At 43.6% G+C, this 27,515-nt stretch overlaps 1 protein-coding gene across 2 annotated transcripts in view; it reads left to right on the top strand.

The window, feature by feature from the left end:
* Window positions 1–27,515, top strand: part of FAT1 (FAT atypical cadherin 1) — a 126,665-nt gene that overhangs the window by 20,190 nt on the left and 78,960 nt on the right. For both annotated transcript variants that reach the window (XR_014223508.1, XM_082237960.1), the window contains exon 3: window positions 27,079–27,393. Coding sequence is in view for 1 of the 2 variants with exons in the window: in XM_082237960.1 (XP_082094086.1) it covers window positions 27,079–27,393 (315 nt within the window). In the remaining variant the exon portion in view is untranslated. The remainder of the gene's footprint in view (window positions 1–27,078; window positions 27,394–27,515) is intronic.

Here is a 27,515-nt window from a genome sequence, read left to right as displayed (position 1 = left end):
GAAGGTTTGGTAATTCACTGTGAAATTAGGTGGCATAGTGTGATAGTTAAGATATGGCCTTCAAATATTATTTACATTTTTATTGGTAATTAGGAATAGCTGCAAAAGGCGTATTGGGTTAGTTTTTTACCAGTTTTAGCAATGATTTACTGAATAACGTTCTTAATTTTGCTTTGAAAAATGCAGCTGTTGCTATGGGTTTCTTACCATGCACAACATTTTCTGCATTGAGAAGGAAGCAGATCCATAAAGGCTTTGAAGCAGAATGTCATATTTCATGGAGCTGGGTTGTAGAGAGAGAGAGACCCAAGATGTCTTTGGCCACCATGTTTCTACAAGCTACGTGCTAAAAACTCAAAAATAGGTGATAGCTATTGTAGTTTAGACATCTGGTGGCTGCCTTTGCATGTCATGGTAAACCATGGCTTACCAAGCACAGGTGAATTACTCCTGCTTTCCTCTTTGTTGCTCCTCCTGGGAGGAAACAAGCCTTGATTTAGAGTTGTGTCCATCACATCATTGCAGTTTGTTTCACTTCTACTTTTGCTTCCACCAAGGTTGGTTCTTGGCTTATACAGTTCTACCTCAGGTTACATACGCTTCAGGTTACACACGCTTCAGGTTACAGACTCCGCTAACCCAGAAATAGTACCTTGGGTTAAGAACTTTGCTTCAGGATGAGAACAGAAATCGTGTGGTGACAGTGCGAGGCCCCATTAAAGTGGTGCTTCAGGTTAAGAACAGTTTCAGGTTAAGAATGGACCTCCAGAACGAATTAAGTTCTTAACCCGAGGTACCACTGTACTGATCATGGTTTATTAGACTGAAACAAACCACAGTCCCTGATTTGGGAGCAACACGAAGCCAGGGATTGTTGTTTGTTTCCTCCTAGTTCAACCACTTTATAGTTACTATGATGTACTAATGATTCCATTGCGTTGCAGCAGGTAAAATGGTACAGTATTTTCAGCAGCAGGATCAATACGCAGCCCATAAGTTGTGATTTAAGGGGCTGTTGTCCACCACATCAGTTCCTTCCAACATGTGCTAGACTAATCCCATTGTTAAAAAAGTCCTTTCATTTTAGCATAGCATCTGGCACTAGAGTCTTATGCTTGATATTCAGTGTGATAAGTTAGTGGATTACAGCATTCCTTGATGACTTGCATGCATGTGAGCCATCCCAGATCAAAACCCACAGATTTCTGGGGGTAGGAAGACAGCTGGTTGTGGCCTTCAGCAGAGAAACAGATGGGAGTAATGGCGGCCACTGGAGAGAGTGGTTGAGGAGGGGGATATTTTGAGGAGAATAAAATGGAAGCTCTGTGGGTTTCTAGGGAACTATTGCACTCGCATGCTGATACCATTTTGGAAAGTGCTCCAGCAGGGCGCTTTCTGTGTGAGAGTGTTTCCAAAGTGGTTTGCAAACGTGCATGGCACTTCTGTGGCGACCTGCAACACGGTAATAATGAAGCTTCATGTGTTACAAAGTGTGTGATTCACAGGAGGGGTAGATGTCCTCACCTACACCACATGAAGAGTTCTGCCAGCCTAGTGAGTGGATGAATTGGTTCCAAGTATCGAGTGATCCAATAATATATGCACATCGCATGTATGAACTAGCACCATATCAGCATAGTGTGATGGTATGCTAGTAATGATGATTCCATAATGGGGTGCCATGCCTGCTGATAACCTCAAAATGAAAAGCCCTGGGAAAAATTTGTAGCTTTCTTCAGTAAGCTGAGTGGCGCCTTGTTTAGAGTTTGGCAGTAGTTGTGTGTGTTTTTTTATTTAAAAAAAATCTAAAATTCTTCTTTAAAATATTTCTAGTCGTGTTATACTAGAGCCTAGTGTAGTTCCCTTCTGTTTTCTTAAAATTCTGGATGATTGCCAACCTCTGGTTCACACTCCCTGTACATTTTCTTCTGTGCTTCCTACAAGAAATATAAGCAGTGCAGTTGTTTGCACTTTGCTGAAACTTTGCTGACAACACAATAGTTGGCTCTTTGCTTCTCTGCTGTGTACTCTCAAGCTTTTTCCATGTCCTAACACCAGAACTTCTGCAACATAGAACTGTTTCAGTGTATAACATCTGTATTACTTGTCCCATAATTTGACATGCAACCCAACCTAGTTAACTGAGGGGGGAAAGCTTGAGCTTTTAAAATAACCGCAAACTGAGATAACAATAGGAGCTGTCTGCTTTGGTCCCAAAAGATTTATTGAACTGGAAATAATATGTTGAGTTCTAAGGCAGCCCAATCAAGGACCCTAATTGCTTTTTTTAAAAAAAAAAAAACAACCCTCATTGTCTTGAAGTATGCTTACACTTATTTAGTGACAGAGAAGACTTCTCATTCAGCTCCCCCATTTCCTCCAGATATTGTAGTACTGGACTCCAGTTTCTGTAGACTTAACTAATAGTAACATGCTGCTGCTGCTGTTAGTTTGCTTGTTTTTTTAAAAAAAATATTTAAGTCCATTTTGCTTAAGTGAAGTCCATCACTTATATTTGAGAATACATATTCAGAATTTAATTATGAATATGGCACATGCTGTACAGAATGTTCTTTGTTGAACTTTGTCAGTCTGGCAAACACACACACAAACCCCCACCCTCCAAAACACATAACACACATATAATTGGCAAATGTGAAGCATCCTTTTATGTTGTTTCAAAATAGGTTTGCAGTGCGAAGCTCATTTTCATCCCACCTAGTTTGTATAAACAATGATGAACTTCATTTTTAAAATATACATATTTTCTGAAGCAGCTTTGTGAGGTACATTCTTGATCAGAAATTGCTGATCAGAAATCATATGTTTCTTAGGAGCTTCTTCAGGTTACAGGAAAGGGCAGGTTTCATGTTTGTGGGGTGTGCTTTAATTTTTTTAGAACCTCCAGACGCCCACCGACTGGAGCCACAAATAAAAGAGATGCACTTAGAATTAAAGAATACAGACCCCAGGAGTTTAGAGCTGAATGAAACTCATAGTCCTTCCACATAAAAATTCACTGCTGGTTAACCCCCCCTCCCCTTGGGCAAGCTTTCTTCATGTAAGTATAATTTAGTGGTGTGTGCATCATTTTGTTGTGATCATTGTTAAACAATTTTGAGTAAAAAAAATCATTGCCCATTTACTTCAAATCCAGAGATTTACCAGTAGATCTCAATCAGTGTTAGACTTGCATTTGAGAATACCTGTTCATAAAAGGATATGGTGGAATTCAAATAGGAAATTTTGCTACTGAAATGGGTCCATTTGTGACTCAGTGGAGATTTCTGGACACCAGGTTGATAGCCACTAGCCATAATTAATACCATTTCCACTGTGTGTGTTTCTCCTTGCATTCTGGACAAGTGAATTGTAAGAGCAAGCTACTGACAAGCAATGTAGTTGAGATCACAGAATCGTGGAATTGGAGCATTGGAAGGGACATGGAGGGCTATCAAGTCCAAACCCCTGGCAAATAGATTTAAGGATGCCATTTGGCACCTAGCTTATATATCTAAGCTAACACTCATCAGTCTTCTGTTCACTTGACCCTCTAAGTTAGGGTGGCAATATTTTTGACTAGCCCTACTCCTGTGCCTTTTATCAGCAGCTCAGAAATGAAGCAGGTGAAGCTATCCTTGGGATGGAGATGAGTGACAGTGCATGTCTCATCTTCTAACTTTCTGTATGTGAGGCATAGAACATGGCTTGGTAGTAGCACAGGAACACAGGTCCATGGCAGTTTTCCTTTCTGTCCTGGCATGTGAACACACAACAAAACAGTGATCTAGATGTGAACAGCTGTGTCTGTATGATTAGCAGTGTTGCACATGGCTACTCAGAAGTAAGACTCACTGAGTTCAGTAGGGCTTAACTACCAGGTAAGCTATGAGGATTAAGGGCATATTAACATTCACTGGATTGTTTTCTGCATCCGGAAACAAGATATAGAGGTACCTCAGGTTAAGTACTTAATTTGTTCTGCAGGTCCGTTCTTAACCTGAAACTGTTCTTAACCTGAAGCACCACTTTAGCTAATGGGGCCTCCTGCTGCTGCTGCGCCACAGGAGCATGATTTCTGTTCTTATCCTGAAGCAAAGTTCTTAACCTGAGGTACTATTTCTGGGTTAGCAGAGTCTGTAACCTGAAGCGTATGTAACCTGAAGCGTATGTAACCTGAAGCATATGTAACCTGAAGCGTATGTAACCCGAGGTACCACTGTATTGTTATTAGTAAATATTCTGGCATGCTTTGACAGAATAAAGTGGTGATAGATAACTTGCATGTAGGCTTAGTGAAATGTTTGTGTACTTGTTGTGTACTTTAGTGTTCCTTAAAAATACTGACAGGAATGATCCAGAAGTAAATCACCTGAGCAAGTTGGAGTTAACTCTTTATTAGCAAAAAGAGGATCTGCAGAGGAGTGTCAAGCCTAATGAGCGCAGCAACTCATCTCTGCAGGTCTTGCCCCCACGAAGCAGTTGCTGAGACTGAAGTTCCCTTCCTCTACAAGGTTTCTCCCAAGCAAGCTGAGACTGTGCCTTGGTGTTTGTCTTTGCTCCTCCCACTTCAGCTCTCTCCTGGGCCTGGGAGACCAGAAGGGAGGGGAACTTGTTGCAGCAGGAGGGGGAGACACCCATGCCTCTTCACCAGCTGGACTTCTCTTGGCCTCCCTCCTCTCCTTCTTCAGCTTCTGATTCTGGACTGGTCTGTGGTACAGGCTCTCCCTGCTCACTAACCCTATTACCTCTTCAGCTACTGACACATTTCCTTCCCAGTCTTCTTCCTCTTCTCCCTCTGACCTTATCATCCCACCACCAATCCCCATGCGCTCAGCCTTCTTCCCTTGGGGGTTCCCCAGCTGGTTCCTCCCACCAATTCCTCTGCTTTCAACCAGACCTGACAAGTACACAGTCATGGCAGCACACTGTGACTTTCATGTGTGAATTTTTCCATCCAGCTTAAAGTTGGACCCAGATACTACTCACCACCAGAGCCATAGTTTAGATCAGGCTTCCTCCACCTTGGCCCACCAGATGTTTTGAGACTACAATTCCCAGCATCCCTGACCACTGGTCCTGCTAGCTAGGGATGATGGGAGTTGTATGCCAAAAGCATCTGGAGGGCTGAAGTTGAGGAAGCCTGGTTTAGATTGAGGAATGGTGGAAACATGGTTCACACATTGCAAATAATACAGTGTTTGTAAAGTTCTGTTGATGTTAGATGTTGGGAAAGATTGAGGACACTAGGAGAAGGGGATGACAGAGGACGAGATGGTTGGAAAATATTTTCGAAGCTACCAGCATGAGTTTGACCAAACTGCGGGAGGCCGTGGAAGACAGGAGTGCTTGGCGTGCTCTGGTCCATGGGGTCACGAAGAGTCGAACACGACTAAACGACTAAACAACAACAAATAGCTCATTCAGTCAACCATATGAGACATCAAGTATTGAATATATACGTGTGGATCAAGGCCAGAGTTTATTTCTAAATGTCTGCAGTGTAACTCCCCCGCTTGAGTTTCCTTTCTCTTTCAGCCATTTAGCCTTGCATCACCCACAGAGTGCCATGCGAGCAGAACAGTTAATCTTACTTGAACTTACAAGTACAGAAGGAACCAAAAAGAACCATAAACCCAGGTCTTAAACAAAGATACAGATGTCAAAAGAAAACAGTTTCTTCTTACTTCAGATTAAGCTGTTGTTGGCTCCAGGATTTGTAAGCGGCAGCGTCATGCATGCTAACACAGAGCTTATGCACTAATACCAACGCAGCACATTCACTTGGAAAGGGCATCGTCTTTTTGAAGCTCGCGATGCTGAGAAACCTCTGCAGATAAACAACAGAAGTGTTATTTGTCTGTGCTGAAATCTGTTTGTCATTTGTGTCAGCTGTTTCAAATGGCCGGTGGAGAATTGTTAGAATTCTTTTGGAACAGGAAAATTCATTTATGGCAGGGTATACATAGCTTGATATGGTGAAGGACAATCAGAACAATTAGCAACATCCTCTTACCTTAATTCTATCCAATCAAAGTGGGATAGCTTAGGCACTGGTGAAGGTAGCTCTGAGTACGATGATTTAAAGCTGTATGTTTCGATCTTTAAAAGCTGGTGCTGTTTACATTGTGTGTACCTTATAAGGGAGAGAGTTTTTTTCTAAAAAGATAGCGTTGGGGCTGAGCAATATATCAATAGATTGTCCAAATCAGGTTTGAAGTCCATATCATGGTTATCGGTTTCATAATTTTTGATCTGGCAATATATCGTGAATCGTGTGTATGTGTGTTGTCAGGGAACTGACATCAGAGGAAAGGGAGTTGGTAGGGCTCCCAGAGACTGGGAGAAAGTCAGCAGCCAAAGCAGGGACCAGCAGGGGGAGCGAGGGGTCTCTGGAGGAGGATCTCAGTAATGCTGAGAGAGACGCAGCAGCCCAGGCAGGAAACAGCGGGGGAGAGAAAGGGGTGAGAGACACGTCCAGCGAAAATAGCGGGGAGGTGTCAGAAGCAACTGTAGGGAGACCCATTCTTCGCCGGAAGCTGCCACGTCGTGAGTCCAGGAGACGCGTTTCCGTTAAGGAACTTCTTTGCTGGAAACGTTTCCGCAGGCAGCCACTGTCAGACTCTACTAGTGACTAGAGCAGACATGTCTGAGGAGCTCTGTCACACACAGAGGTTTGTGGAGCCGCACAAACTCTGAGGGGGCACAATTTTAAGCACAAGCAGCTAATCATCCCATGATAGCAGTCTGACAGTCTCTGTACGCTGCCTGTGCAGGAGAAAGCATCATGAGCAACCCAGCCGGAACCGGAGAGGCAGGGGTTGGAGCTGGTCCAAGCTTGGAAGAAAGGTATCAAGCTCTGGAGGTCCAACTTGCGCTGCAGACGGCGAGGCTCGAGGAGAGAAGGGCTCAGGATGCAGACAAAAAGGGGAGAACCACTCAGTTCCCCAGAAAGGTACCAGGATTGGTGCAGAAGTTTGGGGGGGGACCCCAAGGATTACCATGCCTTTAGGACAGAGATGCAATATGCCCTTAATGTGCAGTTTGATGAGTTCCCTGATGAGGAATCGCGAGTTGCTTTCGTAATTGGGCATCTTGAGAGGGGGGCGCGAGACTGGGTTCGACCCCTGATGGCAACGCACAATGATATCCTAAAGGACACTATGAAGTTCTTTCGTGCAATGGATATAATGTTTTCCAGCGATATTGAGGAAGGGGTGGTGCGCAGACAGCTAATGGCTTGCAAGCAGGGAAGCAGATCTGTCCGTGAGTACTGGACTGAATTTACCATGCTGATTCACAGATTGGGGTGGGATTTATCGACGGCACCCATTCAGATGCTATTTGAAGAAGGTCTTTCTTCGGCTGTGAAAGACGAGCTGTCCCGGAGCCCCAGGGCGGTGTCTATGGATCAGCTGACCAAATCTGTGCTGACCATTGGAGCGCGCCAGGAGGCAAGAGCCTTGGAGAGGCGGGAAGGGAGAGGGGAACGTTGGAAGGAGTTCCGCATTCCAGACATTCCTGAGCCAGCTTTCCCGCCGGCAGAGCCGATGGAAATCGGAACAGCCCGCGCGCGCGCAGTTTCAAAGCCCAGTGAGGGGGCTAAGAAGGAGGGAAAAGGAGCCCGGAAATGCTATCTCTGCCAACAGCCAGGCCACTTTGCCAGAGTCTGCCCCCAGAGGAAGGAATGGCAAGGGATGGTGGGAGCTGTTGAGGGGGGAGAGCAGGGAGAAACGGAGCATGTAAAAGCCAACGCCTGGTTGCCACCGTCAGGGCACTGCAGCCAGGCCAAAGAGCAGTGAAAGTGCCCATGCCAGAAGCTCCTCGACCTGCTCTAGTGATTGAAGTGTCGCTAGAGCTGCAAAATGGACACCCCCTAAAAATAAAGGCGCTGTTGGACTCAGGCAGCTCCTGCAATTTTATGAGCAAGGAGTTTGCTGCTGAACACCAGATACAGACTATCCCTTTAAGCAACCCCCTGCAGGTGACCACGATTGATGGCAGGGAACTGTTGGGAGGAGGAGTCAGCTTGCAGACCGTCCCAATGATAATGAGGGTGGCAAGGCACACAGAACTGATAGCGTTTAATGTGGCCACCTTGGGAGGCGCTCCCATTATTTTGGGAATGAGCTGGCTAGCCCTACATGATCCGCTGGTGGGCTGGCATCAAAGAGTGGTTTCCTTCGGTTCAGCACATTGCTTAGAACACTGCAGGGGGGAAAAGGGGTCAGCAGGGGCCCAAGCCACCCTGGCAGGGACTGAAGTAATGGAGAAGGGGAAGGTGCCACCACAGTATGCTGATCTCAGCGACGTGTTCAGCGAGAAGGAAGCTGACCAACTACCCCCGCATAGGCCCTTTGATTGCCAGATCAATTTACTCCCTGGAGCACAGCTTCCTGTAGGCAAGTTGTATGCCATGTCAGACAGGGAAATGCAGCAGTTGTGAGAGTTCATTGACAAGAACCTGAAGAGAGGCTTCATCAGAGAGTCCAAGGCAGCGGGGGGTAGCCCAGTGTTTTTTGTGGATAAAAAGCACACGGACAAGCCGAGACTTGTATGTGATTTCAGGCGGTTAAATGCAGTGACAGAGCCGGCGGCTTTTCCTATGCCCAGGATTGATGATATTTTGACCAGGGTGCGGAAAGGAAAGATTTTTACAAAGCTGGACCTAAGGGGGGCGTACAACCTGATACGTATAAGGAAAGGGGATGAATGGAAGACCACCATGTTCACCCCTTTGGGGGCATTTGAATACCTCGTTATGCCTTTTGGATTACAAACAGGCTCCGCGTGTTTTCAAGCCTTCATGAACCACGTACTGGGGCCTTTGCTCTACAAGAATTGCGTGGCCTTCTTAGATGACGTGTTGGTGTATTCGGAGAATGAGGAGCAACATGTGAGAGACGTCAGAGAAGTGTTGAGCAGGCTGCAAGCCAACAGGCTGTGGGTGAAACTGGAGAAGTGTCAGTTTCATACCAAGGAGGTGGAATTCCTGGGGTACCGCTTGTCAGACAAGGGGTTGGCCATGGACCCCGGCAAGGTTCAAGCAGTGCTGGAATGGAAAACACCCAAAACCAAGAAGGATGTGCAGAGGTTCCTAGGGTTTGGAAACTTTTATCGTAAGTTCATCCGAAACTTCGCCCACCTGACGGCGCCCATCACGGACTGTCTCAGCAGTAAAAAGAAGTTTGTTTGGACGGGGAAGGCGGAGCGAGCGTTTGAGGAACTGAAAAGGGCCTTTGCCTCTGATGAACAACTTCTGCATGTGGATTTACAAAAAAAGCTGAGGGTCGAAACAGACGCTTCTGACAGAGCCATAGGGGCGGTGCTTCTTCTGCAGCCGGGGAAGGAGGAGTCAGAGTGGCGACCGTGTGCCTTCTTTTCGCGAAAGCTGAACAAATCCGAGAGGAACTACACGGTGTACGACCGGGAACTTCTTGCGATTCATGAGGCTTTCCGGAGATGGAGGCACCTGCTAATTGGTGCACAACATAAGGTGCAAGTGTGCACGGACCATAAGAATCTAGAGTATTGGAGAACTGCGCGAGTGCTCAACCAACGGCAGTTGAGATGGGCCCAGGAGTTCTCCAAATTTAACTTTGAGATTTGTTACGTGCCAGGCCCAGAGAACGTTAGGGCGGACGCTCTCTCACGCAAACCTGAATATTTGGAGGGGGAGGGTGCACCCGAAGAGACCCATGTCATTCCCGAGGACCGCTGGGTGTGTGGGGCGGCATTGGTGGGGCAAAGGGAACTGGTAGAGGGAATGGTGCAGGATGAATACGCCCAGGACAAACTCAGGGGTCTCAGGAGGGAGGGAGACAAACCCGGGGGTTTTGAGGAGAGAAACGGGGCGTTGTACTACAAGGGAGCGTTATATATACCTGAAGGGGAATTGAGGGAAAAGGTACTCAAACAACTGCACGATAGCCCCACAGCAGGGCATTTTGGGCAACACAAAACCATGTGGCTGGTTACCAGGGAATTCTGGTGGCCCAAGGTCAGGGAAGATGTGCGGGAGTATGTGAGAGGGTGTGACCAATGCCAACGAGCCAAGGGGGAGAGGCGGGCACCGGCAGGTTTATTAGAACCACTACCCACGCCGGAAAGGCCATGGGAGGCAGTGGCAATAGATTTCATGACTGATCTGCCAAGGTCCAGAGGGAAAACAGCCATCATGGTTGTGGTAGACCTGTTAACCAAGATGGCCCACTTTATAGCCTGCTCACATGCGGTCACAGCGGAAGAAACCGCTAAATTGTTTGTGGAAAATGTGTTTAGGCTGCATGGCGCCCCCTTGAGGGTGGTTTCTGACCGAGGGAAACAATTTACTTCCAGGTTCTGGAGGAAGCTCATGAGCTTATTGCATGTAGAGGTGAATTTCTCAACTGCCCGTCATCCAGAAACCAACGGGCAGGCGGAAAGAGCTAATGGTGTCCTCCAGCAATATTTGAGGTGTTATGTGAATGACAGAGAGAATGATTGGGTGGAGAAGCTGGCGTTGGCAGAATTTGCCTACAACAATGCAGAGAACGTGTCCACGGGGATGAGCCCCTTTTTGGCTAATCACGGGTGTCATCCCCGAGCCTTCCCAGGGGGGGAAGGGGAGAACTGGAGCATTCCAGCTGCAGAACAGTTCGTTGAAGAAATGGAAGCGATCCATCGCCAGCTCCAACTTAATTTAAACAGGGCGAAGGAGGAATATAAGAGGCAGGCAGACAAAACCAGAAGGGAAGGGGAAAGCATTAGGGTGGGGGACCAGGTGTGGCTGTCCACCCAAGGGTTACCATTCAAAGGGGGTTGTAAGAAGTTAAGACCCAAAAGGCTGGGCCCATTTGAAGTCACGCAGCAGGTCAACCCAGTGGCTTTCAGACTCCGGTTACCGAACCACATGAAGCTGCACCCAGTGTTCCACAGGTCGTTGCTGTCACCGTATAAAGGGGACAGAGAAGGGAGGGTCAATAGGGGACCAGCTATGGAGGAAAAAGAACACAGCTACCATGTAGCGGAGATTCTCGATTCCAGGTGGAAAGGAGATCAAGTAGAGTATTTGGTAATGTGGGAAGGGGAGCCGGAGTCGGAAAACACCTGGGTCATGGCAGAGGATGTAGATGACGAGGTTTTGATAGAAACTTTTCATCAGAGATTCCCTCGTAAACCTCAGCCAGTGGCGAGGTTCCGGAGGGAATACTTCGCCACCACCGACGAAGAAGAAGAGTTGGAGGGGTTCTCTGATTCTGAGGCGGAGGGGGATTCAGCGAGCCGGAACGAAAACCGATGGAGGGAAATGTTCGAGACGTCTGAAGATGAAGAGGATTCTTTTCGGGGTTTCAGCTCCTCACCGCCCAGAGGAGAGAGTAGGGGCGGGGGGAAGGGGGCCCTGGAGGGGAGGTGGATGTCAGGGAACTGACATCAGAGGAAAGGGAGTTGGTAGGGCTCCCAGAGACTGGGAGAAAGTCAGCAGCCAAAGCAGGGACCAGCAGGGGGAGCGAGGGGTCTCTGGAGGAGGATCTCAGTAATGCTGAGAGAGACGCAGCAGCCCAGGCAGGAAACAGCGGGGGAGAGAAAGGGGTGAGAGACACGTCCAGCGAAAATAGCGGGGAGGTGTCAGAAGCAACTGTAGGGAGACCCATTCTTCGCCGGAAGCTGCCACGTCGTGAGTCCAGGAGACGCGTTTCCGTTAAGGAACTTCTTTGCTGGAAACGTTTCCGCAGGCAGCCACTGTCAGACTCTACTAGTGACTAGAGCAGACATGTCTGAGGAGCTCTGTCACACACAGAGGTTTGTGGAGCCGCACAAACTCTGAGGGGGCACAATTTTAAGCACAAGCAGCTAATCATCCCATGATATGTGTGTTATGCAAAAAACACAATGTGGGACAAACTGTGAAGCAAGCCAGTGCCTCTACATAGCTACATCCTTATTTCAGACATTGTGACATATCAGTACATTGTGATGTTTAGCTGGTGATAAATAGCAGTTTGGAAAACCAGATATTGCCCTAGATGGCTTAAAAAAAAGTTGTTAGCAGTACAGTGGTACCTCGGGTTATGAACTTAATTCATTAAGGAAGTCCGTTCTTAACCTGAGGTGCGTATTCCCAACATAGGCTTCTGCGGCCCCGGAAGCGGATTGCGTTCGTATCCCAGGGCAAAGTTCGCAACCCGGGACACCTACTTCCGGGTTTGTGGAGTTCGTAACCCCAAGCGTTCATAAGCAGGGCTGTTCGTAACCCGAGTTACCACTGTAATTCTAAAACACAGCATTGTTCAGCTGAAAATGTGTGCCTTGCTGCGGTGTGTCTCTGTGAATAAATATCAATTTAAAAACTCACCAAACCAGATCTTTTTAACGTAGTTCGTTCTTTTGTGGTAAATGTATAAATTGTTAATTTGAACATGTATCATTAACACAGAAGGCAATAATGTTATTGTTGCTTGGTTACTAGGGCTGCAGTCCTGTTCCTAGTGGTTTACACTTTGCACTGCTGAAATCTGAGGGATTAAGTGCAGCTAACTGGGCAGAGCATTCCAGCCCACGTTTTAGCATATAAGAGCTAAAAAAAAATCTGTTGGAAGGTGGTGAATAACATTTAATGTAAACAGTCCTTTAGCAATTAATTCAGTGGCTTATTATTTCCATCCCTATCAGAATGATATTATGTAAGAATAGGACACTCAGTTGGCTAATTAGTACCAATAAATGAGATTAACCAGGGAGACAAGCTTTAAAATTTACCTAGTAACCATACACTAACATTATTGCATAGCTGAACTTTGTTCCTGAGCAAGTACAAGTAAACTTTGTATTTCCTCCTGCCCTGAGATGTGTCTCCAAAGTAAGTGGGGAGAGGCGAAATATTTCACAAAAGCAAGAAAATAAAACACCCCTTGGGTAAATAAAATCACGTTGTTCACAACAGGTCTTATTTTTCCCCCTGCAATGCAGTATTTGGTTTGTAGTTGTATTTATACGGTGTACGAACTGACATTTCAGTTTAGATTTATTTTTATTATTTTTCAAAAAAAAAAAAAGACTCACTTCACTCCTCCTCCAGCAGAAGGATTGCTTCAAGGGGTTTTACAGGAGAAATGTTTGATTTTTTCCAACTGGCATTTTAAGTGCTGAATAGTTCCTTGTCTCTATGACAGGATGTACTTTGTAGCTTAAATGCTTAGGGGCAACTGGTTTTGCCTACTTGAAACAACCACTAAAACCATGTGGTGCTGTTTGTTTGGCTTTTTCATGGGCGGCCAAGTAATACTCAGTTTTGTTGATATCTTGATTGGATGCTGTTAGCAAAACTGCAGACAAAGGGCTCGCTTGTGCTTTTGCTAGCCGGGACTTAGAGGTATGAGAAGTCTGGCTGCTTCAGGAGAGAGAAAGGAGCAATTTTTGCCCTTGGGAATTCTACAGGTTGAATGGCTTGAAAGCTTTGCCTGCAAAAAGCAGCACATTTGCTTAACTGTTGCTGTAACTAGCTGTGGCTTGGGGAGTTGCTCCCTTTTCTGTAATTTACTGCTGACATAGCTATGCATAAACTGGACCAACAGCTATGCAGAGAGATCTTATGAGGAATTTAGACTACATACAATTTTCCAAGTCTGATTTCTTTTTTTCTTTTTACTGGGTTAAAGCTGGAGGCAGTCTGAAGGGCAAAAAGATCTGCTTTTAGAGTACGCGTTATCATCCATCACAGAAACCCATCCTTTGTGTTTCTGCATAAATAGAATTGATCTGGGCATGCCTCTTGATTGGAACAAAGGAAAATGGTTTTATTTTTGTTTAAGTACTTTTATATTCTGCCTTTTTCCCCAAGGAGTGCAGTGGTTCTCTTGCCCTTTCTCGCATTTTATCCCTACAACAAACCTGTGGTGTAGGTTCGGCTGAAAGATAGTGGCTGGCCCAGGACCACCCACCCAGTTTGGGTTGGAGTGAGAATTGAACCCAGGTCTCCAGGGTCTTAATCTGACACTCTAACCACTATACCACCCTGGCTTTCAAAGTGGGGTCAGTTCATTTAGCAGACACGGATGGTGTGGTTTAAGGCAGCTTGTTCCAGAGTTGGTAAACAAGCATGGGATGAGGCAATGCAAAGTAAGACATGTCTTTTCATGTTCTTTTCTTAAGGGTGAGTTGCTCAGATAGAGGAAGGAAGCTCAGGATAGCAGTTACATAGGGCAGATGTGAGGAATCTCAAGCCCATGGGCAGAATGAGGCCCTCTAGGTGTTGGTATTTGGCCCTCTGAACTGGGGCTCTTTCCAGACCCAAGTTTTTCTATTTTCTAAGAACTGTCCTGGATTTACAGAAGCCATCCTGGCTTCTGATTTCGTCTAGGAATGTCCTGTTTTTCTTCAGGACATCCCTGTTTTCATCAAAGTAATATTGGGGTGTGTGGGGTTATGCGACCCCCGGACCAAGGAGATAAGTAACTATACAACCTCCAGAAGACATTTGAAGGCAGCCTTGTATAGGGAAGATTTTTTTAAAAAATGTTTTATTGTGTTTTTATGTATGTTGGAAGCTGCCCAGAGTGGCTGGGGCAACCCAGTCAGATGGGCAGGGTATACATATGATGATGATGATCCTGATGATGGAATAAGATGTCCCTATTTTTTATTGGGGAAACGTTGGAGGCTATGTCTTTCTAGGCCACACCACCCACTGGTGCTGCTCCTTGAGTGTTCTTACCTATCCAGAATGCGTCCTTGAACTCTGATAATGCCCCTTGCTTACTGGATGGAGGATAGTGTGTGTGTGTGTGTGTGTGTGTAGAAACTGGACTCATGTGCAAAGATAAAATTTACATTCATCGCTTAGCCCACTTTTATTGTGTGTGACCATCAGAAGGCTCCCTAGAAGCAGCAGACATCAGAACAAATGACTGTCTCATGCTGACAGCTACCCAGGTGGCACAGGGAGTCAGATACCTGGTTCATCCTACTTCTGCCAGAACCTTGAGTCTCCTGGTACCTTAACAAACAGAATGACACTATTTCCTGGAGTTTTGGAAACTTCTGGGAAGGGGTTTTCTTTGGTGGGTGCAAAATAGCACTGTGGATGGGTGGTTGGAGCAAGACAGGCATTTGTATATATTCCTTACCAAGATTGCCCATTGGGTTTTGTAGGAGGCAAAGCTTATTATAGCAGTCATCTTTCTGAGTGTGTGGCTTGTTATTACCTAGCTTTTATTTGTTTTCTTTTGGAGCATACACAGTTGTTATTGGAGGATAACAAATGCAGAACATAATGGAACTTGGAGGAATAGTGATACAAGATTTATCTTGAGCGCCATGCGTGCTGCAAATAAACAGGTCCATCTGTCTTCATTTCTATCTGGAAGAGAATTTGATCATGCACTACGGGTTACTTTTTATTGTTATTTATGATGGCGATTGGTTGCGTGTTCATTTGCTCTATGGATAAAAAATAGACAATTTCAATATGAATATTAAAGGAACACGAACATCATGGATGCCATCCTGCACCTACTGGTAGCTAGCTTTCAGCTTTTGTATCCTGCTGTCCTCCACTGAACATAGCTTGGTATATATGAGGCATGGGCTACCCTCATTTTCTTTGCAATAGTCTTGTTAGGCTGGGAAGATGTGACTGGCCCAAGATCAGCCAGTGAGCTGAATGGCTGAGTCAAGATTTGAACTCAGATCTTCCTGCTCCAAGTTAGATGGTTTATCCATTACACCACAGTGGATCACTTGCAAGCCAATTGCATCTATATTTTCTCAGAAGTAAATCCTATTGTGTTCAGTGGAGCTTAAAAAGGTAAAGGTAAAGGACCCCTGACAGTTAAGTCCAGTCGCAAATGACTCTGGGGTTGTGGCGCTCATTTCGCTTTACTGGCTGAGGGCGCCAACGTTTGTCCGCAGACAGTTTTTCGGGTCATGTGGCCAGCATGACTAAGCCACTTCTGGTGAAACCAGAGCAGCGCACGGAAACGTCGTTTACCTTCCCGCCGGAGCGGTACCTATTTATCTACTTGCACTTTGACGTGCTTTCGAACTGCTAGGTTGGCAGGAGCAGGGACCGAGCAATGGGAGCTCACCCCGTCGCAGGGATTCGAACCGCCGACCTTCCGATCGGAAAGCCCAAGAGGCTCAGTGGTTTAGACCGCAACGCCACCTGCATCCCTCTGTGGAGCTTACTCCCAGGTAAATTTGCATAGGATTCAGTAATTAAGGACTGTGATTCACCTTGAGCTCGTCCCACTGAAGGCATTTGAGGCTTACTTCTGAGGGAGACACATGTAGGATTGCACTGTTAATTGCTTGATAAATTCCATTGAACTTAATTGGATGCTGAGGAAGAGGAAGCTGATGGACTCTTAAGGGAAATAGAGTGGCACCATCTCTCTCCCTGGCCCCATCCCTTCACTGCTCCACCTCATTTAATAATATTGAATAGTGTTATTCTTCTAGTGCCACTTATTTAAGCGAAGGTATTGATTGAGCACCATAAAAATAATTTATATTTGTGTAGGCTTTTTCTAAGTGCTCCAAACAGTTTACAGACATGTCAGTAACATTTGGCAACATCTTTATGATAGTTCACCATTATTATCTCCATATTATAGACTGGTAGGTAGAGGCTACAAGGGTATAGATTGTATAAGGCCATTTGCTGGCTGGATAGCTCAGTTGGTTAGAGCGTGGTGCTGATAACACCATGGTTACAGGTTTGATCCCCGTTTGGGGCAGCTGCATATTCCTGCATTTCAGGACATTGGACTAGATTATCCTCAGGGTCCCTTCCAACTCGACAGTTCTATGATTCTAAGAGATTTCAGCCAGCACTGTTGGGTCATTCTTGTAAGCACTATACCACGCTAACACTTCTCTTCCGAAAAAGAATAATTAAGTACTTTTATTTTGGGTGCTACATATTTATTTTGCTTCTGAGGCTCAACTGTTGTATATTTTGCAGTTTCAATTTATATTCTGCAGCTAGAAACTCTTAGCAGCCTGAGGCAATCCTTCAGTTTATCTCTATTCTTAAAATATTAATTGCTTCTTAAATCCTGAAGGCAGAAGCCATCTAATGAAATTAAGATGTTCGCTTCAAAAGAAAAGTTTCTACAACTTGTGTAAATGTGCATGCACACAAAAAATGTGAATGCAGCAGATTGCTTCAGATGACGGATGTTCTGATCCTTCAAATAATGGTTTGGAAGATTGGAAAAGTGCAACACGAAACATGTTCCCCTCCCCCTCCCTTTTCACTTTCACATGTTTTGGCGTTTGGCTTTTATTTTTGCATGTCATGGTTTGGAGTTTGTTGCTAGCCATGAAATGCCTGATGACGATGTCACTGCAAATTTGCTTGGAGAAAAGTGGAAATGGCACGATGCAGGGTGGAGAGAGGAGGAGCAGAGAGTGCAAAAGCCCATTGAATGTTGCTGATCTGTCAAATCATGGTTTGTAGTCGGGATTCTTAATTGTGATCCATTGACCCCATGGGGGGGAGTGTCTCTGAACTAGGCACAATAGATATACAGTGGTACCTCGGGTTACATACGCTTCAGGTTACATACGCTTCAGGTTACAGCCTCTGCTAACCCAGAAATAGTGCTTCAGGTTAAGAACTTTGCTTTAGGATAAAAACAGAAATCGTGCTCCGGCGGTGCGGCGGCAGTAGGAGGCCCCATTAGCTAAAGTGGTGCTTCAGGTTAAGAACAGTTTCAGGTTAAGAACAGACCTCCGGAACGAATTAAGTACTTAACCAGAGGTACCACTGTACTGTAGAGCTATGAATTTCCTTCATTATTTCTCCTATTACTTTTCACAATTTTTTTTGTGGAAAAAAACTCTGGAGAGAGGGGAGTTTTCATCAGATTCTCTAAAGGGGTCCATGACTGCCAAAAGGCTAAGAAACAATGGTTTGGGAAATATATATAATTTTGGAAGTGTCACCCAGTAGCTCTGAACCAGTGTTCCTGATGAGGAATCTAAAATGTTTTACAGTAAATAAAATCAGGAACTCTGTTTCACGGCTTTTGCCTAGTGAAAATGTTAAGATAAACTGACATTTTCAACTCTCAAAAAAAAAAAAAACTTGCCTTGATGGAAAAATTGACATTTATGAGTCAACTGGCTCATAAATTCCCCACCCAATCTAACAGTATAGCTTGGTAGTTCCTTTTCTGTGGTTCCACAGATGGTTGATAACAAGGCCTGCTCATGGCAGCCTTTTATCATATCATTGTGTGGGTGGGGTGTGTGCTTAGCAAAACCAATCTTTGCTGCACTCTGGTCAGCACTCATGATGCTTGGGGCCACAAGTGTGCAGCCTGTTAATGATAAATCTCTGGGCTGGGGCCACACATGAGCACAAGGCAGTGAATACTGGCTGGGCAGGTGTTTTGGTCCATACTAGTTGTCTTATGCTAAATGCTTTAGAGGTTGCAACTACTGGTCTCCATACAGTAATTCATTAGTTAAAATCGCACACTGAATGCAAAGTATAATTTACTTTATTATACTTTATTTACTTTATATACTCATGCAAAGTATAATTTACTTTAATTTTGGCATAATATTGTGTATATCACATTGCAGGAACAATGCAAAAAGTGGCAGAAATGTGTGTGTGTGTTTAAAAGAAACACCTAGCTTATTAGAATTCAGATTAATTAGGAATTGTAATCAATTTTTTGAGCATCATGTTCCGGAGGAGAAATTTTTTCCACTTTGTTTCAGATGTCACTCCCAGGATATGGTCTGCTTAAACAGCATTTCCACGCAGTTGCTGGGAAAAATAATAATTGCAGGTTTTGATTTCCATTACAGAGTCATTAATATTATTAATGAGAGTTCTGATGGATAAGCACACTTAAGGAGGATTATCTCTGGGAATTGGGGGCATTACTGTTTGCTAATGGGATAGAATTGGCATATGGAAAGTTGTGTCAGTCTGTAGCAAAATAATAAACCTGTTTTGGATTGTACATACTTAATTTCGGTGAGGAGAAGAAACTAGCCTCTTTGCACCGAGGCAATTCAATTTGAGGGGAGCGGGGTCAGTACTGATTTGTTGTCTTTTCAAACCAGGCATGATTTGTCATCTCTAAGCTGTTGCAGTATGAACTAATTAATCTTTTTCTGCTACAGTGCTGCATTTATTAAATGCCTACTTCTGTTGCCTTCAGTGCCATTCATAAAACATGCAAGTTACGTTCTGACTCACAGTTGCAAGTGTGTATAAAGGGAGAATTTGAGCCAGTACTTTATTCGCTCGCTGTGCATTTTCTGCATCTGCTAATCACCAGTGAATTGTTTGACTGTAGTTGATGCTTGTACTGCTTTCCAAATTATTTTGCATATTCAATGTTAAGTATTGTAACAATGTCGAGAGGAATGCTACTATCATTGTGCCTGGTGGCTGGACTCAAGAAGTGACTGGAATGTGTGTGTTTTTATTCTGCCAAGCATAGCGAACATTTCACAGGTATTTGGATGGAGGTTTTGTATGATCCATACCTAGGTCCAGGTTTGCTCTTTTCTCAGTACAGTCTGATGGCAAATGGTGATCTCTGTGGTCCATAGGCCACTTTGACAGGTTTGGGACACGTGGGTGTCATTTGGCGAGAAAAGTGTAATGGATCACATTAGGACTGCTGCCAGTGCTAATGTGGTCCATGGTCCAGAAATTCCCCATGCCTGCTATGGTGGTGATGATTTAAATATTCTTCTCCACTTGCTGGGGATAGGAAGCCATAAATCTTCTCTAGACTCTGTTATGTGCCAGGTAGCGTTTTTTTCCTGCAGCTTATATAAGGTTATAGTATATTTACCTATAGTTGCTTCACAACATTCCTAAATTAATTGACTACAAATGAACTTTTAAAATAGATCAGATCTCCCCAGGAAACAAAAACATTTGTGGTTGTCAAGAAATGCCACTGCCTCATGGGTCTGGGTTCTCTCCCTGATTTTGTGGATACAGCACAAAATGCACATGAAACGATTTTCATGTCAGGGGTAAGTCATCACACTGTTGTTATCCCTTTCCATATCAGAGCTGCGCCGTTGCCATCCAGCCAGGAGTTGGTGAGGCAGCTTGCTCTGCTCCTGCACCTGACTAGCAGCCCAATCTTATCAGGTGCAGAGGTCAGTTCATCTGCCTCTGCCCTTGGCTTGGAGCTGTACTGGTGACAGGAAATGGAGGCTTGTGATAAGCCACCAAGAGGCCTATTGATGTCTTTAAATCCTGGAATTTTTTTATAAAAAAAAATCAGTATAGTAATGATAATGACAATAATTTGAATTAGCTCTCTGAATTTAGCTAGGCTTTCATTAGGGAAGTCTAGTTTATAAGTTGCCTCATCCATCAGTTTTGTGTGCGTGTTTTGGGTGGGGGTGAGGAATACTCATTCCCCAAAGATTCCTGGAGGACAGCCTTTATGTCTGGGATAGCCCACTCCTCTCACTGGTCAGGCAGGGTCAAATGAATAGTCCTTGCTTCTTACTTATTGCTTCTTAATAGTGGGAAACTTGACCACTCCATTGACTTTAGTTTTGGGAGTGTGCTTTAATGCTTTGCATAACTTCAGAAAACTGATACCAATCTTTTAAAATGCATGTGCACTTAAATTGAGCATCTTTATGCATTTTCATTTAATTTATTTGATTTCGCTTTTTATCAAAAGGCATGCAAGACTCCAAAAAATGATTTAGAGACTGAGGATTGGAAACTAGGGTGGGTTTTTATATCCCACACCATCTCTCCTGTTTCTTATTGTTTGCCTTTTGGTTTTCAGTTTAACCCTAACCATAGTGTCTTGTGCTGTCCGAAATGGTAAACTCTGATTAGTGCTAAACTATAAATTAAAAATGAAGGAACGTATGAGAACACAAGAGCAAGTGGAGGAAGTGAACGAGCATGTTGCCAAAATCATTGTTTGCTATATTAAAAGTTTCAAAGCTTTATAGAAAATTCAAGCTCAGAGAATTTGTTTAGCTTTGCATAAATTAAAAATGGAGAGCTTTTAAATTTGTGTTCATATTCTTTTTTAAAAAAATAAATAAATCCAAACCAAGTTAAAGTATTTATAGGTGCTAACATTTGTACTTTTGTGACTGTATTTTAATAATCGAAGGGTGCAGCTACTATAGGGAAGCATAAATGCTTTTGCTCAGTGTTCCTCAGCTTCATTCTAAAAGTAACTTGTCACACTATTAATCAGATTCATAAACAACATTGTGCATAAAAGAAATATTTGTTTAACATATTATGCTTTGCTTCAGAATGGGTGGATGATTCACTTTGCTTGGCTGAACTTAGTCAGCTCCTGCTCCTTGGTGGTAATCATTAATGGAACCAGTGCAGTCAAGCTGGAACAAGTGCAAAGAGCACAATCATAAGAATAGAGACTTAAGAGAAGAGGTTCAAGGAAGTTGGCCTCTTTTTTTCTTTTTTCTTTTTTTTTTGCTCACTTAAAAAAGACCCTAGATGAGAATGAATGCATGAGTTGGTATGTAGGTGAGATAAAGAGAGGTTAGAGAGAGAGAACATTTACATTGAGGGTGATGATGTCAAGAAACACATGGCTTTCAAACAGAACATTGCTATATTTAGTTTGGGAATCAGAAGCTTTCCAATGATTAGATATTTATTAAAAAGTTCTAAAATTTGTGGCTAACCGTGGACAATTTGTGACCTAACATGAAACACTTAAATGATCCCATATCTTGTATCGCTTTTGCATGGTGACACTTCTTCCAGCTTAATCTCTCTGTGGTTTATTAGGCCCTGTGGGAATTGTCATGCCCCTCAACAAATGTACCAAATTAAAGTTATTTCCACCTGTGCCTTTTGCTGCATTTCTGCCCCTCACAGGCTGCTTCTTGCCCTGAGCTTTCCAGGCCTATTTTATTTATGAATGAATGAATGAAACTTACATACCACAGTGGTTTACAACATAGTAACAAAGGTGGATCCAATGAGTAGTATGCTAGTTTCTACACCACCTCTCACACCCGTTTCTGTCCTCCATCTTGGCAAGCAGGGACACATTCTGGCCATGCAAAAACACTTAAGGAGGATATGAAGTAGATCTGGGAAATGATGTGGCTTGGGAAAAGAGGGTGAGTGTTGAGGAATGAATGTGGCCTGGGAAGAGTCCAAAGGACCAGACACAGAAGTCTAGAGGACTTCATGTGGACCACATCCCTGTCTTTTGAGTGTTGTCCATATCCTTCTCAGTTTTCACTCCACACTCATTAAGGAGAGGTTTTGGCTGACCTGATGAAAATTGAAGGCTCCATGTGGTTGAAATTTAGGACAATTTCCTGGTTTCTTGAGTTTAAAGTGGCTGCCACACATCTGCTTGCTCTAAGACTAGCCCCCCCTTTTTTTAAATAAAGAAGATACTACTATTTTGATACCTATTGGTAATTATGTTGGTTTGGCCCACAAATTCAATAGATTTGTACTACAGTGGTACCTCAGCTTAAGTACTTAATTCGTTCCAGAGGTCCGTACTTAACCTGAAACTGTTCTTCACCCGAAGCACCACTTTAGCTAATGGGGCCTCCCGCTGCTGCTGCGCCGCCGTAGCCCGATTTCTGTTCTCATCCTGAAGCAAAGTTCTTAACCTGAAGCACTATTTCTGGGTCTGTAACCTGAAGCGTATGTAACCTGAAGCGTATGTAACCTGAGGTACCACTGTATAGTCATTTTTTTTAAAAAAAAAAAAGTTACAGGCCCATTGCTGACAAGAAAATACAATGTTTCTTTTCATGACATGTCAAATGCAGTTCAGAAATTTGGTTGAAATTAAGTCCAATGAAGCAGTCAGTTGGAATACTTAAAATTCTACACCAGAGTGTCATGTAGTTATTCCTCCAAGAACTCTGAACCCATTTTGATTTTGCAGTATACTGTGTGTGGGGTTTTTTTCTTCCATCGAGGCTTTCTAGTAATCTGGAACGGTGACCCAAATAAAGACTCAGCCACATTTGTGCAAGTCTTACTGATCTTGCCAAGCATAAAAGGCAGCAGGAGGACCATCTCTACTTTTTAATGAAGTGGGTTTTTTGTTTTGTTTTGTTTTTAAAAAAAACAATGTTCCATTACAGCATCACTCCTTTAACTGTATTAATGGATCTGTAAAATGTAACTGGGATGGTTTAATTAACACTCAGTGTCTGCCCACTTGAAAGACTTGGGAAAACAAAGCCATTTTAACACTAACCTGCTACTTTCGAGAGAGCCAGTTCAGAATGTGACACAGGCAGAATATTATAATTGTGCCAAGGAAGTCTCTTGTAATGATTGCTTTACAGTGGTACCTCGGTTTATGAACTTAATCTGTTCCAGAAGTCCGTTCTTAAACCAAAACCATTCTTAAACCGAGGTGAGCTTTCCCTAATGAGGCCTCCCGCCTCTAGTGCCCTTCCATCGTTTTGATTCTGTTCTTAGACCGAGTTAAAGTTCTCAAACCGGGACACTATTTCTGGTTTTGCGGAGTTTGTAAACCGAATCATTCTTAAACCGGACTGTTCTTAAACCGAGGTACCACTGTGTTTGGTTATTCCTTGCGCATGATGCATGCATTGTCATTCTCATTCACCTTGAGCAGAATATGTGGTTCTTTCCCCCTCACACCTCTTAAGCAATATGGGCTTGGGCATGTAATATGAGAGTTCTTGTTTGTGGTGCACCCTTGAGAGAGCCCATTTTCCATGAGCACGGGGAAGGGAGTTTCCATAAGAAAAGAGGCACCATAGGTAGGGTCATCCTAGGTGTGGAATATTAATAGTGCAATCCTATGCAAGTCTCCCCAGATGGTGGCTCAGAGATTTATACTGATGGATTGGGGTAATAAAGATATGATATTCGTTAATCATTGGATTGACAGTATGACAACAGTTGCAATTTATGAATGGACTGCTTACAGATGCAGACTTTGTTTGGATAAATATGATAATGTTTGGAGTGAGTTTATACAGAATATACAGAATGTAGCAGGCTATTAACATCTGCATAACTATTAGGAAAATAAAACTATATCAATTTATATGAGAATATATTGCATTTTTGTGTATATATTTTGCTTATAAACATTTTTTGCTTTTTCTCCCTCTCACATTTCCTTCTCTTTTTCTGTATCACTTTATTTCTTTATAATTGTATTTTCCCCCAAAATAATAATAATAATAATATTCCCATAAGTAAATCGCTGCCAAGTTCAGTGGGACTTACTCCCAAAGATGTCATATAGCATTACAGTCTAATCTTACAAAGAAGCATATTGCTGCATTCTTTGTGTGTTGAGAGTGGATGTGTCTTAAGGCAAGGTGTAGAAAGTTGCCCTTCAGTTTCATGTCTCCTGGGAATTACGGTAGTTAAAGATCCACTCCCTTTCACACTCTCACACCCTGACCAGGCCACATAGGTTATGCTCTTCCAGGCATCATCCCACTGTGCTGCAGTATGGATCAGAATACTGTAGACATTAGGATAGGGCTGATCTTATGTGATTTCTTCAGAGAATGCTACCCAACCTGCCTGCTTGCTGCATAGGATAATGTGGATGGTTGGGTGCAAGGTTAACAAGGGACACTGCTTGAGATGTGTCAAGTTCCCATGCAATATCCCTCTGGCACAGGTAGCTCTGGTTGGGAGCAAACCATATCCCTAGTAATGTCATTGGCGCTGTTGTGTGTAGATACCTCTGGCACTTGTGTAAGAAGCACAACACACACAGCAGTCAGGTTCTCAGTTGATGAGCCATCTAGAAGCAGCATGTATTTTCCCAGTGCTAAAATGTTAGTTTCTCCACCTTCTAAGATGGGTCAGCAAGGTTTACCTCGCCTGGGGTGGTTCACTCCAGTGGAGATCCCTCTGTGGTCCAGAGCGCATGCATGCATGAGTGCGCGTTCCTGTGATTTTCGGCATCTGCATTTGCGCTGATGTGATTTTTGACATCTGTGTATGCGCAGACGCGATTTTTGGCGTCGCAGAAGTGAGTCCCCGCGCTGTGCTGGTTTAGCGCAGCGCGTGCGGACTCGATGAGTGGGCTGCTTGGTTTGGGGGTGGCTCGTGGGCTAGTTAAATGACCCCTGTGGGCAGCTTGTGGTCCATGGGCCTTAGGTTGCCAACCCCTGTTCTAAGACACCTATAGCCCCTGCAGAAAATGAGTTGCAGCTGTGCATTGCTTGAGCGGATTGTCTTGAAAGGCTGTGCAACTCAAAAGAAATGGAAGCAGAAGAGCTGAAATGTTCATCTTCCGTCTGGTCTACTGAAAGACGCAGCTGTAACGTAGTTCTTTGACATTCCTTAAGACAAACCTGCTGGCTTCTCTTGTTTCCTGCAAACTCTTGTTCTTTTTACAAGTAATTATTGTGGGTTTTCTACACTTAGCATTAAAAGCAGAAATAAAACCTGGCAGCATAATGTTATATCAATGATGCAATAATGGCGTGTGATTGTTATGTGTGCATAAAGAAGATTGCAGCTGAATAATGTGCAGCTAATAAGAGGTTTGGAAGTCTAAAAAGGCAATTTGTTTCAGATTTACTAAGGTGGCTTTGCTGTGCTTTACTGGCATTAGCAGATTTCTCTGAAACACTACAGCATCATTTTTGTCTGAAGGAGAAGGTGACAATGTGCGCAGGATACGAATTTCTACTTTATAAATTTGATACTTGCTTGCCTTTCATATTGTCTCAGCTTGGCTACATTTACAATTTAGCTTCTACAGTGACATCTGGTGGTAGTTCAGAAATTCCTTAAAGAGCAGTTCTTTAAGGATTATTTAAACTAGACATTGAGACAGGGGAATTGAATTTGAGTGGGTCAGGACTGGAATCGAACATGGCTGATTTATAAAAGGCTCCCCAATTTTGAAGCAGATAAAATTCCGCTCCAGAGTTTACCTTGGCTCATAATGAGCTCACCTTGATGCCAGCTGTCTCTAGCCTTGTTTGCTATTGGTTTCCCTGCATTTCCAAACTAGCTTTATGGTAGTATGAAACTGGTGTCAAAGAATAGCTCTCAGAGGAGCCATCTTAGTGACTACAACTCCCAGCATTACTGGCGGTATTGGAGGCTTCTGTGTAGGTAGTGCAGGTGTTCATTTTGTCACTGAAAACTCTACACATTTAAACATAGTTCTTCTGCTGACCTCAGCAGTTTTTGCTACCAGTTTTCCTTCTCCATTCCTCACAAGGCAAAGTTTGGAAAAGAAGAGAAACTTAGTATAGTGGAGGGCTGATGTGAAGCATTCAGTACTGGTCTATCCCCCCCCCTTTGTTACATGCTTTGGGAATTTTATGCAAATTGAAAAGTGGGCATTAATGTCCTAAATTGACAAATACTGTACTTTCAGATAGCTACCTTCCATCCATCCAAAATAGTTTGGAGAGCTCCACAGCTGCAGATCTCTGTCCTGTTATCATTCTGTCCACATTGTGGTTCCCTACCTAAGCCACAACGGTGATGAAATCATGCCATATTGCCAGGTTTCTAAAAAAAAAAAAAAGGGCCTGCCAAAGGCTAGTTTAATTTTTTAAGCCACTCCATGACAAACCAGCAGGCCCCAACTACTTCATGTAGCACATTTATGTCATGGTGTAGACAGGGCCTGATACAAAAAATAAGTAGTTTAGGGCCTTTACAGCCGTTGCTTTTATCACTGGGATGCTACAAGGGGGAAAGGACCAGAACTCAAGTTTGTGTACACCCATCTTTTCCTTCAGGGAAAAGGTGACAAGTGCATTGAGTGACAGGTAACATATGAACAGGCCTCGTACCTAATACTGATTCTTACCTCTCATGCTTCTATACTTTATGGTCTACAGTCATTGGCTGAATTTTCCCTTACAATTCATTTGTGATCACTAACTGCCTTTTATTGAGTTTTGTGCCATATATAAAAGTAGAATTTTTCATTTTGGTCTATACAAAATAGCAAGGCTGTGGAAACCATTATGCTTTTTCATTTGTGACTTGTGGCAAAGACTTTTTTTTAAAAAAAAAAAAAAGCTGCCATGTTCGATAAAATCAATCGTGTAGATATGATGTTCAACACTGTTTCTTTTTCTCTCTTTCCTATGCAGGTACAATAGCCACTGTTGATTTCCTTGACCGTGAGACTACTTCCCATTACTGGCTTACTGTTTATGCAACAGACAGGGGTGTTGTGCCTCTGTCTTCCTTCGTTGAAATCTATATAGAAGTTGGGGATGTCAACGACAATGCTCCGCAGACGACTCAGCCTGTTTATTACCCAGAAGTCATGGAAAATTCACCTAAGGATATGTCGGTCATTCAGATTGAGGCATTTGATGCAGACTCAGGGTCCAATGACAAGCTGACCTACAAGATTACCAGTGGAAATCCACAGGGATTCTTCTTCATTAATCCAAAAACTGGTAAGTGAATACCATTCTTGACATTTGCAGCTATGAATTGATTCTACATTTTAAAAATAGAAAAGGAAAGACATGATTGGGAAAAAGAGAGGAACATCTCTGATTCTGAATTCTGATTTGTA

The sequence above is a fragment of the Podarcis vaucheri genome (genome assembly GCF_965113315.1).
Source record: "Podarcis vaucheri genome assembly, chromosome: 9".
Taxonomy (NCBI): Eukaryota; Metazoa; Chordata; class Lepidosauria; order Squamata; family Lacertidae; genus Podarcis; species Podarcis vaucheri.
The sequence above is the reverse complement of the archived record's forward strand: the minus strand, read 5'-3'. Positions and strand labels throughout refer to the sequence as shown.